The sequence below is a fragment of the Lasiodiplodia theobromae genome (assembly GCF_012971845.1).
Source record: "Lasiodiplodia theobromae strain AM2As chromosome Unknown scaffold_13, whole genome shotgun sequence".
NCBI lineage: Eukaryota > Fungi > Ascomycota > Dothideomycetes > Botryosphaeriales > Botryosphaeriaceae > Lasiodiplodia > Lasiodiplodia theobromae.
In genome coordinates this window covers 579,448-594,468 of record NW_023336333.1, presented here as the reverse complement: position 1 = coordinate 594,468, position 15,021 = coordinate 579,448, and the positions used below count along the sequence as shown (strand labels likewise).

Below are 15,021 nucleotides of genomic sequence, written 5' to 3'. Positions count from 1 at the left end.
CTGTCCCACTAAAGAGACGCGAAACGGGGGGGCCAGACTGGACCGCTGGTCTCAAAGCATCATACCGGTCGAGCTAGAGACATCATAATGCGCCGGTCAGCGGGTGGGGGGAAAGACGTCCCGGCCACGACGACGACGAGGACGACGACGACAAGAGGACACGCGCCAGTTTACGTCCTCAGGCCATCATCCTTCACTCTCAGGCGGCGGTCGCCGCGACCGAGGGCAGAGCCCACCCCCGATCGCCAGCGAACCATGCATTTGGTTTCCCCACATCTCTCTGCTTGTTGGCGCGCGGTGGGTTGGTGTGTTTCTGCTGGATTTTCGGTGCCCTTTCTCCTATTCCCTGCATTGCCCGCCCGTCCATCCCATCGTATCGCCCGCCTCGGTGCACTCTGCCTTTTTGCTCTACGGATGACCTTTCTTTCCTGCTCGGACTTTTTTTGACTTCATCGCGGCCTTCTTTTCACGCTGCTGCAGCAAGCAGGTCGGTATTGAACACCGCCCGCCGGATAGATTCATCGCGCCGAAGCCGTGCGCCCATCTCGCTCCTTAACCTCGTTCCCCCCAACTCAATCGAATACGATGCGCGCGCCCGGCCGGGGACAAGCAAAAATTCCCATGCGAGAAGAGCGGGAAGGCAGACCCGAAAGCCGAGGGCCCGGCACGCGCCCGTTTCTCCCCCCGGCACATTGAATCGGAGGCATGCCCATGATCAACAATAGCGTGCATGCAATGATGGTCTTTCTGTCTTTTTCCAAATTTGATGTCGCCCACGGCGGCGGCGGCCTCCTTCATCCGGCAGGGTGGTATGATATCAGTATGGGAATGTCGGCTAGGTATAGTAGCTGATAAGGACCAAGCCTTTTTCTCTCTTGCGGGGCCCATCTGATCGGACAGGAGGAAAAAAAAGATACCGGCCACGCGCTTTGTGCTTGTGCGCGCATCGCATCATCGGAGGTTTCTCCTCGCCCGTCTCCGGATTCCCTCGATCGCGACCACGTCCCCGATTGCTTGTGATTCTCTTGTCCTTTGATCTCGAGCGCGGCCTCGGCTCATACGAGCAGCGGGAAAACAAGCTCACTCCTGTTTTCGACTGACCGGTTGCTATATCGTGCGATTTAGCTCGTGCGTGTGTGAGCTAACAGCGGGGGGAGAATGATGGCGGTTGGTGGTTGGTGGGCGAGTTCCTGGGCAGAATTCAGGCATCCAGCTGTGTCACCTCTCCGTCAGAGAGCCCTCCGTGTCATGGCGCATGTCGATCGCGTCGGCTTGCGAGTCAGCGCCCTCGGTGCTTGATTCATTAACACACCTGGCATATATGAGGTTCAGCTGCCGCGATGGCTTTGTCATGAACCAAGCCCCGTCGATCATTTTGCCATGTTTCACCTGCCTTCTGCGGGGAGAAGGGGCGTGTCCGTCGTTTCGTTGGTGTTATGAGAGGGTATCACGACGACGCCATGGGGGCATCGCTTAGGACCATGGCTAAATGATGATATGAAGCATCTTGAAGGTTGAGGATGAATCGTGTGCTCGCGGCTTCTGCCTTTTCGCCTCTCGCTTGCTTCGGCACCTTCACCTATGCTTCAGAAAAACCGTATCGCCGTTCGGCTCTATTTTCAAGCGCAGCGCCATGCCTATTTGCGATGAAGCACATGTCCCCCCGAAAAGGGGGGGGCAATCGCGAAGCAGAAGTGAGAAATGAGTAAGTAGCAAGAAATGAGCGCCATTCCAGGCACAGCATGATCCTCGCGAGTGCTCGCTTTGAGCGACTCAGCCTCGCGAACTTGATAGCTGCAGAACGAAGCCAGTGTGTGAAGCTTGAAGTCCGAGCAGGCCATAATTGGTTCAGCCCCGTCGAAAGCAGCAACGAGGCGTATATTAGATGTCGCTCTTCTCCCCTTTTGCTCGGACGAGCGCAAACTTTCCACGGTTTAGATCCGTTTGGCCGGCTTGGTAGCTAATTGAAGCAAGGCAATTCTACACACGGTGCAGGGATAAACGAAGCATCAGTATCCACTGTATCTCTTGATTTAGCCTCCAGTCCAATCTGCTGTGTATATGGCGAATCATATAGGAGCAGATCAGCGGGCGTTCGCAGCAGTAGTTCACAAGACAGTCCCGGCTTACTTAGCATGAAGCTTAACGCAAGCCTTCTTACAAGCTTAGCCCACGTCAGGCGTCTAGTCTCGTTGCAATGTAGAGGGAGGTCAAAAAATAGATTTAGGTCTGGCGGGATGTCACTTCGACAGTAGTCGCGCACGTGTGCCTGGCGCCGGCCCTACGCCTTGACTTTTTCTTCAACTAGTCTCAATGAGCTGCACGGAGCAGGTGTTGATGCTAGTCGCGGCCATCGAAATTATCCCTAGCTTCGAAGGGTTGGTCGAGTTTGTGTGTTGGCACGATGGTCGGCGAAGTAAGGCGGATGGTCCTCCCGCTTAAACGGCGACTACTAAGCAAACTCCCTGCCCAACCCCAACAAGCGTTCCTAAACCATTTTCTCTAGAATTAAAAAAAAAAAAAGGCCAAGCCGCCGACCCCCTTTCTCGTCGCCGTCTGCACCTAGCACCAAGGCGAAGCGTATTGGCTCCAGCTATTGCCAATTCGGCGCGGGTAAGAAAAGATGCAACGTCGTAGGCACTACTAAGCCAAAGCTTCATGCACGGTGCCTCGTAAGCCTAGCGATACGATTATGTGCTGGCATGCACAACACACAGACAGCCTTACTCATCGCGGCCGTTATTGCTCACTCGACGCACTGGTCAACGGCAGCCGGCAAGACAGATCGCCGAGGAACAAAAGAGCTTGGCGACGGGCGCGCTTGCGGTAGAGAGCAGAGTAAAAAACAGTCCACCTGGCTGCCTACTTGTGACGTCCGTCTCTCTTCGTCCGCCTGTTCTTGACCCGCGCCTAGAATTATTCCCGTGCGCTCGTCGGGTTCGGGTGCTGTGAATCGGTGGCTTTCCGTGCTGATGTAATGGCTAGCATCGCGGTGGGCGGGTGGAGGGCGGAATGGGATCGGCGGTCTGAAGGCCTGATTACCTATCCAGGGTCCAGGGCGCTTTGTCAGAAAGGCCGAAGGATGGATGAGGCTTGAACTTTTTTTTCTGGAAGGAACGGACGATCAGTACGACCCTTTTCAAGAATTATGAAGGGCAGAGCAGGGGGAGCCCTGCCGTCGGCCACGGCGACAACCGGGGTTTAGGAGGGGAACGGTCGTCCCGACGAAGCGGCACCGGCGCGCTAGCGTTTGGGTTTTTTTGCTGCTCGTCGGTAGCAGTCAGCACTTTCTTCTGCTCTCTTTTATTTCCAGCGGCGGGCGCGAAGACAGCAGTCAGCCAGCAACAGCGCTCGCTAGCAGTTGCACGGTGATAAATGTGCGGGCCAGCGCTACTGCTGTCCGAGCCTAGGCAGCTGCATAAGTCTGGCTCTGCTGAAGGCGCGCTACCATTGGGCGCCGGCTAGCCTACTGATCCACACGCGGCCCAGCCCATACGACAAGGCGAGGCGAGGCCACGCTGGTGCTCGATCCCTAGCGTTGGGCACTTTCTTTTTCCTTCGTCCCTTATCTGCTCTTGTACCTACTGATTCGCGTAGCGTGGCGTGCCTGATTTCTGGATGAGCTCATCCCTTTTGTGGGGATGGCGAGGCTTGGTAAGGCGGCACGCTTGCTGCGTCATCCCATCGTGGACTTTTGGGTGCGTGGGATCCCAAGCAACGACGTGCTGATGCGTCGTCCCCTCCCGAGGGGCACTGAAAGCTGCTGACACGGCTGCCGACTTAGTCACTTATACTCGCATCCGTGCATAGGTGACTGTTCAGCTCGCAATGTTCGAGAAATTACTCGTGCCGGCGCCACGTGCTGGAGAGGTTCCTGATTGATTGATGCGCGTCTCGTGTCTCGTGTCTCGTCATGATTGAAGCGGCCCGTGTCGTGGCTATGCTGCGAATGAGATGGAAAGGGGTGAGGCCACTGAACCCCGCGCGCTTCGCCACAGTGTTATTTCGCATCTCAAGCCTATTTCCGCTCTCGAGCATCTTGGCGATGGAGTGCCGCCAAGCGCTGGCCCCGCCCAGCGCTCGTGGTTCCTCAGCGCCCAGAGCGGGACAAGAGCGCAGAGAGACGACCGAGAGCGGAGAGGCATGCACTTCGGCGCACCGAGCACGGCGGGCATCGAAACCGCTGGGTGACACCGAGCGCTTTTGGTCCGTCCGATTGATGATTCGTAAGGGTGGAGACGGGATGTTGATGACAATTCCTTCGTTGCACACATCTGGTTGGTGGCTCCTTCCACATTCAAAGAGTCACAGCAGCCACCCCGCTTATGCTTAGCAGTCAGCGTCCTGCACGCTCGCTTCTTCCCGTCCAAACGAGCAACACAAGAGGCTCGAAGAAGCGGACACTAAGGCGCCCTTCGCGCTTCCGCGATCAAAGGAGCAGGATTCAACCAGCGACCCTCCCAAGCATTTTCGGCTGATATTCCCGCCCGTCGCACGTCCTCGCAGACGACGATACGCGAGAGAGACGGAGAATACGATGTTTACGAATACGCATACTCATCGGATTTGCAAAGGGGAGCTCCCTGTCTCTGCATACTTTTCGCTTTCCTCATTCGCCATGAATCCGAACCTCCACTAGTTTCTGACTTTACCAACTCGGACCCCACCACCAATTGCCCAATCATCTGCGCCTCTCCCCGAACAATGCGAACAGCTATTCGCAAATAACATCAACCTTCGTTTCTCAAACCTCAGCTCGCATTCGTGTACCCAGCCACGGTGCAGTAAGAGCTGGGGATATTCGAAAGCGAAAAGAAAACGTATCCGCGCGACCGTATCTCTCGTTTGCACAACCACCTCCTGAATTTAGAAACGGCAGTGGGGAGCTGGTCGTGATACCAAGGATGGCAGCCGTTGGCGAGATCGACCGTCCCAGCGGTTTCACCCAACCTTCCGTCTCTGGGTTCTTCGTCATAATCTTGACCATGGCAATGTGACCGCCAGCATTGATGGTGGGCGCGAGTCTTGTTGCTCCGTGCGCGAAAAGGGAAGTGAATCCACGAAACAGCAGCAGTAACAGCCAGGCGGGGAAGCTCTGCCGAGTCAGGCGTGCTCCACCGAACGTAACCATGACTCTGCTCCTTTCCTTCACCGCCTGCTTTCAGCTTGCTTCGCTCATCGGTAACAAAGGGGCGTGATCGAGAGGTGGTGTCGCTTTGGCCTTCAGCCGCCGCATCCAAGTGCAGTGGGGCCGTTGTGGGGGAGAAGTGGAGGTGGGGAAGAAGGCCACCGCGTGACAAAGCGATTGCTTGATGGAGAAGAGGAGAGAAGTAGTGTGCCAACACAGGCCAGCGAATGAAACAAACTGGAGACAAAATCGAAGACGTGTCAGGCCACGAACTGAGTCTTGGTATGCGTTTGCTTTCACCGACACCTACATCATCTCATGCTCCTGTCTCACAGCTCAACAGTTTAGGTAGTCCATACACCGCTATCGTTGCCGTTGGTACTACGTGAATGCAGCAAGTAGACTACTTGATACACCCATGAAATATTGGCACGGCGGAGCGCCCCAACCAAAGAACAGCAACACTAACTTCATCCAACAGACCGCGACCAACAAGCAAGGAGTCATCGAATCTTGCATGTAAAGCGATAATAGACCACGTCTCCTGCTGGAATGAGGAAGTGTTCTATTTACGTGCCTTCGATCGGCACATCGACACTCGCTCCACTTTCTCGAACAGTATCTGCCCAACACTTTCTCTGCCCGTAAGATATCTTGTACTACCTTCTTGTTCCTTCTTGTTCCTGCATAAACGATACAAGGGGCTGGTTGGTATTAGAAACTACCCTTTCCGTCCTCTCCCCGGAGCCCCAAGGACATCGGCCTTTTGATGCAAGGGCATAAGAAGTGCTCAGCAACTCCCTTCTTACCATGGTATCAGCCTCGCATGATTCCACGCGGGGTGTGGGACCCATCTCTGCATTGCCACAATTACGACGACTACTCAAGGCAGCAACTAATAGAGGGCGAATGGCGTTAAAATAGAAACATTTCTACGGAGAACCCGAAAGGGGGCTTCTCAGATGTCGCATGCGAGTGTGTGACCTCTAGAGGCATGTCCGAAAAAGGATACAATCATCTCATGGCCCAGAAATCGTCGGTCTCCTACTCAGGTCCATCCACACAGCCCCCATATCTCAGTCAGCGGAGCTACATACCATATCCCACCGGTCACCCGAACAGGAAGACGGAAATTGAAAAGGGCAACCAAGAAATAGCTCCACAAGACATGCGCCATGTCGTGATGCAATAAGTTGGTCGGTGTTTGACTACCCTCGTCGTATTCCTCGCTCTCTCCACGATCACCACCACCACCACGTTACCAACGACGCCTCGCAGACTGCGCCTCAGCCTCAACACGCGTGCTTTTATGCAAGGAGCAAATAAGCCCAGATCGACGGTTACACAGCCTCGTTTCTCGTTGCCCGATCGCCAGATATTCACGTTTGCAATTATGAAGGGCAACGGAAGCCAGCAACGATCAACAACGGCGCATGTGAAAGTGACACCACTTATCGCACACAAGGTGGAGCACAGCTGTGTGCCCGACTAACTGCATACTTGGCCGTCCGCTTCAGCCACCGGTCTGCCAACAGAATTCCGTCGGAGGCATACGTGGAGCCACGAGAAATCTTGGCTGTCAAAAGATAGTGGATCGGCTGCGATCGAAAAAATGCTAACAAAAATGCCCAGAAATGCCAAGGCACAGCGGAGCCTACCCAGCGGAGATCCTAAACGTCTAGGCAATATCGAGCCAAATTCTTGGCAGCCCGGCATTGCGTACACAGTATGCGCCGAGACCAAGATAAGAAAAAAAAACTTTGAGGATAAAAAAAAAAGAGGTGGAGGAGTATGTGGGTCGAGGCCCAAAAGGAGGCCCCCAGAGAAAGGACGACGGAGAGGAAGAACGCTGGAACTTCCCAACATTCCCCCTTCCGTTCTACCCCCGACCGGGGGGAGATCAGGAAGAAGCCGAAGGCGAGGCAGGGCATGGGAAGGCCCGCGACCCGAATCAACCGTTTGCCGTGCCAGGTATCTCCTGGACTACCGGCATATGGAAAGACCAAAAAACGAGATTGTACGTAATATGCCGAGATGTGCATGTACCGTTAGAATAGGCATGATTGACTCTTTTGCTGCAGGCGGTCTCAATCGAGCGCAAACGACGGCGTCCGCGGAGGCCGTGGTCTTGTCCCGCTTCCATGGGGATCCTCGACAGGAAGTACGGGCCTACAATGCACCAAGTAAGCTTTGGTGCTTTCCCAAGTTCGGGCGGGCGCTGTACCTGAGCGAAAAGGTGATAGGCCGAGAGGAAGAGGGAGGGGGGGTCGGCCAAGGATACTGCGCAAGGTAGCCGATCAGATCAGGTCACACGTCCTCGCAACGATCAGCTCCCTTCCTGCACCCAACCCGTCTACAAGCATATGACCGCTGGAGACAGGAGCCACTACAGCATACCTGTTCTGGGCGACGCACCTCCAATCGTTCAGTCGCGAGCCGTCACAATATTCAATGCCCCGAACCAAACTGTCACCGAGCAGGGATAAACATGGCTGCCTTTCGCTCTCCCCCCCTTTCTGCCCGCCTTAATATCACATCATGTGGTCTCATAAATCATGGATTTTCCTGTCCATTGCATGACTGACGCGCACGCTACCCAGCATGCGCACGGTTTTCTTTTCTTGTGCCTTGCCAAGGGTCTCTCCGGCAACTGTCTCCCCGCAATAGCATACGGGATAATAAGAAATAGTTACTTGCCGAGCTGAACATCCCATGGTCGGCCGCTTCCTCCAATGAAAGTGTAATGTGCCCGAGACCAAGCTCGGACGATCGACCGCCGCGCAGAGATCCGGCTCTCACTGCGCAAACGCTAGGGGAAAGTATGCTGCTCAGCCTGTGCCGACCGCAAGAAGATGTTGAGACAGCCTACTGCAAAGCAACGGGGGTGAACGGGCCGAACGAGGAGCTTTGCTTGATCACGATTCTGCTCCTTCTGCTGCCAATCCTTCATCTGCCGGTCGTGGATTTGACTCATGGACGCGCAGAACAAGCTCGTTGCGTACCAGTCCGGTCCCGGCGCCATGGTAATCGGGTATGTCGGGGGTGGATCGTCCTGAAACCGCCACTGGTCGGCGAGCTATCGAGTCGCCGATGTGCATATACAAGTTGCATGTCTGAGACGGCGACAATCAATTGACTCAGACTGTAACGAACAAGTGTCATTGGTGGCGGATTGGGACTTCAAAGGGGCGCTGCGTGAAGATATGATTTTTCCGATTGTGTGGTAGTGGTACTAGCATGGAATCGAAATCGAAACCAGTGAAGCTTATCGGCCGGCCGGCCGGCATGCATAACTCGTCGGACAGATCCCCAGACCCCAGAGAAACGGCAACGGTTGACAGACTTCCGGAAACCGCCTTCGTTCTAGACCTTCTCGCTTTCGCTCGCTTTCACAGCCCGTCCGCATGGATGATACTCGAGAACCTCCTTCGCCTAATCTCAGTCTGGGGGCTTACCTGCGGACTCGCATCTCTGCCCCTAAAGGCGCCGGCCAGTCCATGCCCGTTACCCCAAGCAATATCCTCGTCAATTTCGTCTTGCTGGACAATGTCGTCCAGCACACTCTTCGGCACTTCCGTCTCAAAGCAGGCCTGGATATCGCCATGCACGCTGAAGCGTGACCAGTTCCAGATGGTGAACTTGCGGCGCTTGTTGATCGCTCCAGCCATGCGCCGCTTCGACTTCCACAGACGACGGCGCTCGTACAGCGTGATGGCGAGCAAGATGGGTGCATTGAGAATACGCACCGCTGCAACGTTGATCTTGTGGAACCATCTTGGCGACACGACGAACTTGAGCGGCACCAGGACAATGAGCGCGAGCACATTGAAGGGAGGTCGGTACGCGAAGAGAGAGTCGCTCTTGACTCCTTCGAATGTCAAGACTGCGCGTCGGAATTGAACCTCAGCGTTTGCGTCGTTAGCAACTTTGGAGAAAGTGTCACTAAGTATAGCCACAAGAATGGTCAAGAAGAGGGTATTTCCGAGGAAAGCGAAAGTAACCATCAGAGCGGGTCCCAAGACTGTGTGGAAGGATGGTGCCTCTTGAACTCCCGTGCCGTCAAGTCCGAACCAAATAAATAGCATCCACTTCGCTATGGTGATTGGGTCGGGGCTGTCAGGGTCTAATTCACCGTCGGGGCCGACGCGTCCAAAGCTGAGCCATCTCAATGCCAAGAGGAAGCCGGCAAAGAGCCAGACGGCAATCAGGGTGAGCAATACGAAGTGGCCCATCATGGCCCGGAGGGATATCATGAGCATATTCTCCGGCATCATGTTGAAAGCCAGCCGTGGCAAAAGGATGGGCGCGGCCACGGAAAGTATGTCCAAAGCCTGCCGTCCGAGCTCCAGGTTATCGTGCCTCCAGCCGTGCAGGCGGAGGGAAATGTAGGCTGTGTATATGACGACAAAGGTGATGTCCAGGAAAGACCATAAATTTTGCGAGTACACCTTCCAGCCGTGCTCCAGAATTGTTGCCGTTTCATCTAGGCACCATCCAGCTGCATAGATGGCGAAGACCAGCTCCCAAAAGGTCCATTGCGTGTGATCTCGGGTGGTCATCGTTATCGCGTACAGGGCTATGAGAATGAGGAATTGGCAGATGTCGATGATGTTTCTGGTACGAGGGACTATCAAACGGTAGTGGTTGAGAATCGGTGCCCGGCGTGGATTGTATAGTCTGACGGGCTTGTGTTTGTAATGGTCCGGAATGATGTCGAGGAACGCAATTGGCGTGTAAACGACTCTTCCGCGGTACACAGCGTCGACGACCTTGGAGCAGGCTGCGCCGCTCAAGAAATGCTTGCTCTCGGAAAGGATGGCGATCTCCAAGGCCGTGAACTTGCCTTCATAACCTCCACGCTCTTGTATAAGCCAGTCAAAAACATTGCTGCTCTCCTCAATGACCTCATCTGGAGCATTTTGGAATGGGTCGAATCCAGCGACGAGGATGTTGGATAGTAGCAACAGGCCGGGGCGACCAGGGTGCTCTTCATCGAAACGACGCAGAATCTTGCTGGCGACAATCTCGCAGAGGATAGCTCGTGTGCCATTGACAGTTTGGTGGTGGTGTTTGTGATAATTTTGTTCGTGGAGGAATTGTACTCGGTTGACGAGCAAACAGTAAACTGCGAATAATTAGTATGTGGGCTGGGTGGAAGCGATGTGGTATCGATTGGTTGAAAAGAGACGTGGTATGGACAGGTGTTCCCAAATGAATCAGATGTGTTGTTAGGGGATGAGAACTCCGACTTCAGCCTGGCGATGAAGATGGATACAATGCCGTGCCATTCCGCACGTTGCAAAATTCGAAGATGATGCCTTGAGCACCCGTGGTGCGGATAAGAAACTTGCCAATGTCATAGCTTGCCAGCCGTTCACTGGTTGCCAAGACAGGCTATAAAAGTTTCGAACACCTTGCATAATTCTCCGGTACTTCGCCCCGAAACGTGATTTGTCGAAGCAGGCACCGCATACAAGTAGGGAGGCTTGTACAGAAATCTTTGGAGAAAAGACGAGACGAGGGGGGAAAAGGACAATTGGCCACAGTCGGGTGTAGTGAAAGAATATATGACGCAGGAAACGAAAGACTGGGAAGTGATGAGTGGACTTACCAACAGAGCAGTCTTTGGGGTCGTATAGGCGTTCAACGAGAGGTCGTACAATCAGGGCATTCATGCGTGGGTCCCGCAGGGCAGACGACGTGTAGGGATCATCTTATCGCGTATCAACGTCAGCGGGGGGTCCGATAAGCAGCAAAGAAAAGGCAGGCGCAACACACCTATGCTCGCGAGAATCAGGCGGCGGATACTGGTCACCAACGGTCAATTTGGTGCAGAGATGCAGACAGGTGACGAATTGCATACCGATGAATGGTGCGGTAGACGGGCAGGTCCTTGTGCGGGTCGGCGGCAAAAATCTCCTCCTGGGCGTCGCCGCGTTCCTGGGGGCCGACGCGCTCTTCCTCGTCGTCGCCGCCCAGCAGGTGCTCCTGCTCCTCCTGCTGGCGCAAGGCAGCGAGGGCGGTGCTCAGGCGACTCGCGGTGCGCGGTTGGGGCGGCGGGCGAGAAACCGGCATGGTGAAGTGGCGTTGCAGAGGCATGATTGCAAGGTAGCTGCACTGATGACCCTGGCTCGTCGGCAGTCCTGTGATGACGCGCTAGCCCAAGGCGGCAGCACGACGTGATACAAAGTAGGTGGTGCAGGAAACCAGCGCGATGGATGGGGATTGAGTTGTAGCGCAGAGACGCAAAAGCAGCAGCAGCGGTGAAGGGGTGGACGCAGCCGTCCCGGGTCGTGGAGAAACGCTCGGTGCCGTAGCTCTGCGCTTCTGATACCGGCTCCCGTCCGATCGACCAAGCTTGCCCGGCTTGCCGATGCTTGTCGTGGCCGTCACCCAGCACCCATTGGGAGCGAAGCCCGGCCTCGCTCGCCAATTCGGAAAGATATTCACGATCCGCTGCATGGAATCGTTCGCCTCATCGACCTTATCGCACTCGCTACCCCACCAAGCGCTCCACAGGCCTACAGAACCGATGCTGCAACAATGAGGCTGCAGCCAGCCGCATGCTTGTTTCTATTGCAGCCTTGTTCCAAGATAACACCGCCTGACAGCCAGCACCCTCGTACTATGTACAATACTGAAGCCACCGAGATGATCCTGGTGCGCCACATAGCCTACTCGCACGTTGCTTCCAGACCGTGTTTCAGGACAACAAAGCACCCTGTGGAGACAGTGGGTTGCGCCGATGATACAATAGGTGGCCAGAACAGTACCCAATGCCGACTTCCACCGGCATTCTGGCCGTCCGCCTCTTCGGCCCTATCTTGTTGCCATCTGTGCTCGCAGCCGCACAGACATCCATCTTTGCGCCTCACCATCAACCTGGTTGAGACCTAGTAGGCTAATCTGCACAAGGCCAGATGACAATTTGGTGAAGACATTGGAGGGCGGTGTTGATAAAAGGAGGCTCCATTATCCCAGAAGCACATCTAACTTTAAATTTCAGTAACCTTAAAGCATGACTTATTGATACTTTGGTTTCGCCCTCTGTTGCTGCAAAGCAGAGCAGATTTGTTTTGCAGCGGCCTTCTTGCCTCTGCTCAACCATGCCGGTCTCGATAATAATGTACAGTCCCCTCTCGTCGCCGATGCCTAGCGTGGATTTGTTTGTTGCTCTTGTCATGGGCAGCTAAAGCTATCGTCCAGACGCGTATGTAGAATCTTCAATTCCACATTCTCGTCCGGGCGATAGATTCAGCTGCCCACATATGTTATTTTTCTAAGGCAGAGCTAGAGCATAATTACGCTGTGTTCTGGAGCCCTGTCACTCTTCGCGCTGGCCATCGGCTGCAGCATCCCTCTGTACTGCAAATGAGACCCTCAATATGTTTGCATATGTGTGACCAATCAGGAAATCGTATATTCCGAACTTTACCACCGAACCAAATGCAGTTTGTGGTATATAACCAACGCTCTCGTGACGAAAACAACCAATGATCGAGAGAAGTAGGAATGATGATGATGTACAACCCAAGAGAAAGATAATCATGTCTCCATCCCTTGCCCCAATGTAGGTATTAACATGCAAATTTATACAGCACCGCCCAGTCTAGCCACGAACCCTGAAGGAAACAAGTGGTCACAACTTCTCCAGGCGTAGAGGAACCCGAAAGATAAGAAGAAGAGGGATAAGGATGAATATCGCTTTGAGGATAGCATAGGATGCAAAAAAGATAAATGTCGACGTAGCCAACGTCGACAGCGAGGAGAAGGACTAGCCGGCAGCATTGTGCCTTAGTTCAGCCTCGAGTTCCGTAAGACGCGCAAGCCTCTCCCGCTCGACATTCTGTCGCAGCTCAGCCTCGAGTTCTGACGTGAAACGCGCGACCTTGGTGTCGCGCTCGTCAACCTCTGCCGCATCTCCACTTCGCTTGGCATCAGTGCCTCCCTCCTCGCTAGACCCTCTTCCGCTGTCTACAATACGTTTGATTGGCGGTAGGCCTTGACGCTCCCGCCATCGGTCAACCCATTTCTCGCGCAGCGTTTCGTAGATGAGGGCGAACTGAGAATCCTGCTGCACCATCATCATCCGCTGGCTGCGAAGGATTTCGACCGTCTCCTCAACCGGATCCTTGCCATCAGGCACGTCGTCGAGAGCTCCTGCCTCAAGCTCCGCCAGAAGGTGATCCAGGGCTATGAAGGTCCCGCTACGACCGACACCGGCACTACAGTGAACAATCCGGGGGTTCTCCTCACCCGCGTTCTTTTCCTCAGAAAGCGGTATCAAGTTCACCAGGAGATGCTTGTGCGGGCCTTCTGGCACGCCAAAATCCGGCCAAACTGGCCACAGGATGTGCCAGACCTTTTTCGTTTTTCCAGACGCGCGGTCCTTGATCTCGAGCTCGCGGAGGGTCGATCGTGACTTCTCGTCTTCCCGTACGGAAACCAAGCTAACTTCGAAGACGACCTCATCTCCAAATTCGTCGTGTTCATTCACAATTATTGGTGGCGACTCCATATTATCAGGGTAGTACTGATAGCACTTCTCTCGGCCGGCCTCGTATGGCTGCGTTAGCATAACAATAACAGCTGGAGACGCACACTCGTGCCAGATCATGCGCCACAGATGGTGGTGAGTATTGTCTTTGGGGCCCTGCTGACGCATTAGAAGTCGGCAGCGCAAGTCCACCTGCACCAACGCACCTGAGTCGCGATATAATTCTTGGCTGCACCTGTTTTCGAAGACCGTATGATGATCGGGGACGCATTGATATAGTCGTCGTGGCCTTCAGGCACCTTCAATTGTACGCGATTGGCGGCAAACGGGTCCACGTTCATGTAGCGGTTGCGCTGGGCCACGAGGCCGCCCGTCATGCGGGCCCATTGGGAAGGTGAGTTGGTCTGCAGGGCGCCTTCGGCAATGCGCTTGCGCTCCTGCCACCCGAGGCTCTCGAATTTCTCAGCGAGTTCTGTGTGCGCTCAAGTTAGCTCCTGGCGCCACGGTGCACTTGAAGCACACGACAGAGTGTAGATGACAACCTGCCTGTTTTCGACTGTCTCAAGAACCACGGCAACGGTGCCTCAATGCCATCTTCGCCCGAAAGCCTGCTGTCACCTCCGCGCGCCGAGCCCGCCCGCGAACTGCTGAGGGACAAGGACGACACGGCAGCCGAGGAACGTATACTGTCGCGAGAGAGCGAGCGCTTCGACGAGTGCGGCGATCCGGGAACCTGGAGCGGCGAGGAGCTTGACATGTTCGATTTCTTGGAACCGGCGGATCGGGAGCGTTTGCTTGCGGCTTTGCGCCGAAGCTCGCGGAGGTGATGCACGTTGGCGACGCGTGCTTGGGAGACACGCAAGCGCTCCGGGTCAGACCAATTGTGTTGCGCGGACAGAGAGCTGAGGGCTGCGGCTGGCCGGAGTCGGCGCGGCGAGGGAGAAATGGCACGTATGTTCGCGAGCTTCGTTGGGGAAATTACGGGGTCGCGGTGGTCGGGCGGCGAAGAGGGTGACGGGGCGATGGTCGCGAGGGTTGCGCGCAGGCGGCAATCAGTCAGCGATCGAGTAGGAGAGCGGGCGCATGCAGCGCTGAGGGGTGCGATAGGCGCGACGGCGGGCAGCGGGAGATTTGTGGCGGCAGTCGGGGCTGGGCGTAGGGGATCGTGTCGCGCGGGGCTGCTGGGTTGAGGGCGGATTTATGCGCGGTTTGTAATACTCGGCAGGGCTCTGAGATGGTGAGGGGCGGCGCTGAGAGCGGATATATACGGTGGTTCGAGAGGGCTAAATATGCGGCTCGTGGGTGGTGGTAATGGCAAGGCTGACCCGAGGCTGTGGCGCTTTAAGTTACTGTAAATAAGCCTTCACCCGGGCCCGGCTTATCGCCAGCCCATAAC

General features: G+C 55.2%; 2 protein-coding genes across 2 annotated transcripts; both read right to left on the bottom strand.

Moving 5' to 3' along the window:
- Window positions 1-7,937: 7,937 nt before the first annotated feature.
- Window positions 7,938-11,203, bottom strand: LTHEOB_4957 (Nonselective cation channel; the record flags this gene model as incomplete). The annotated part of the gene is made up of 5 exons (XM_035514048.1): window positions 7,938-8,204; window positions 8,584-10,253; window positions 10,740-10,841; window positions 10,907-10,935; window positions 10,992-11,203. 5 exons carry the CDS (start codon window positions 11,201-11,203, stop codon window positions 7,938-7,940), a joined length of 2,280 nt encoding a protein of 759 aa, XP_035374399.1.
- Window positions 11,204-12,902: 1,699 nt separating this feature from the next.
- On the bottom strand, window positions 12,903-14,382 carry LTHEOB_4956 (Protein-tyrosine phosphatase 2; the record flags this gene model as incomplete). The annotated part of the gene is made up of 3 exons (XM_035514047.1): window positions 12,903-13,781; window positions 13,832-14,097; window positions 14,313-14,382. 3 exons carry the CDS (start codon window positions 14,380-14,382, stop codon window positions 12,903-12,905), a joined length of 1,215 nt encoding a protein of 404 aa, XP_035374398.1.
- Between the last annotated feature and the right edge of the window lie 639 nt (window positions 14,383-15,021).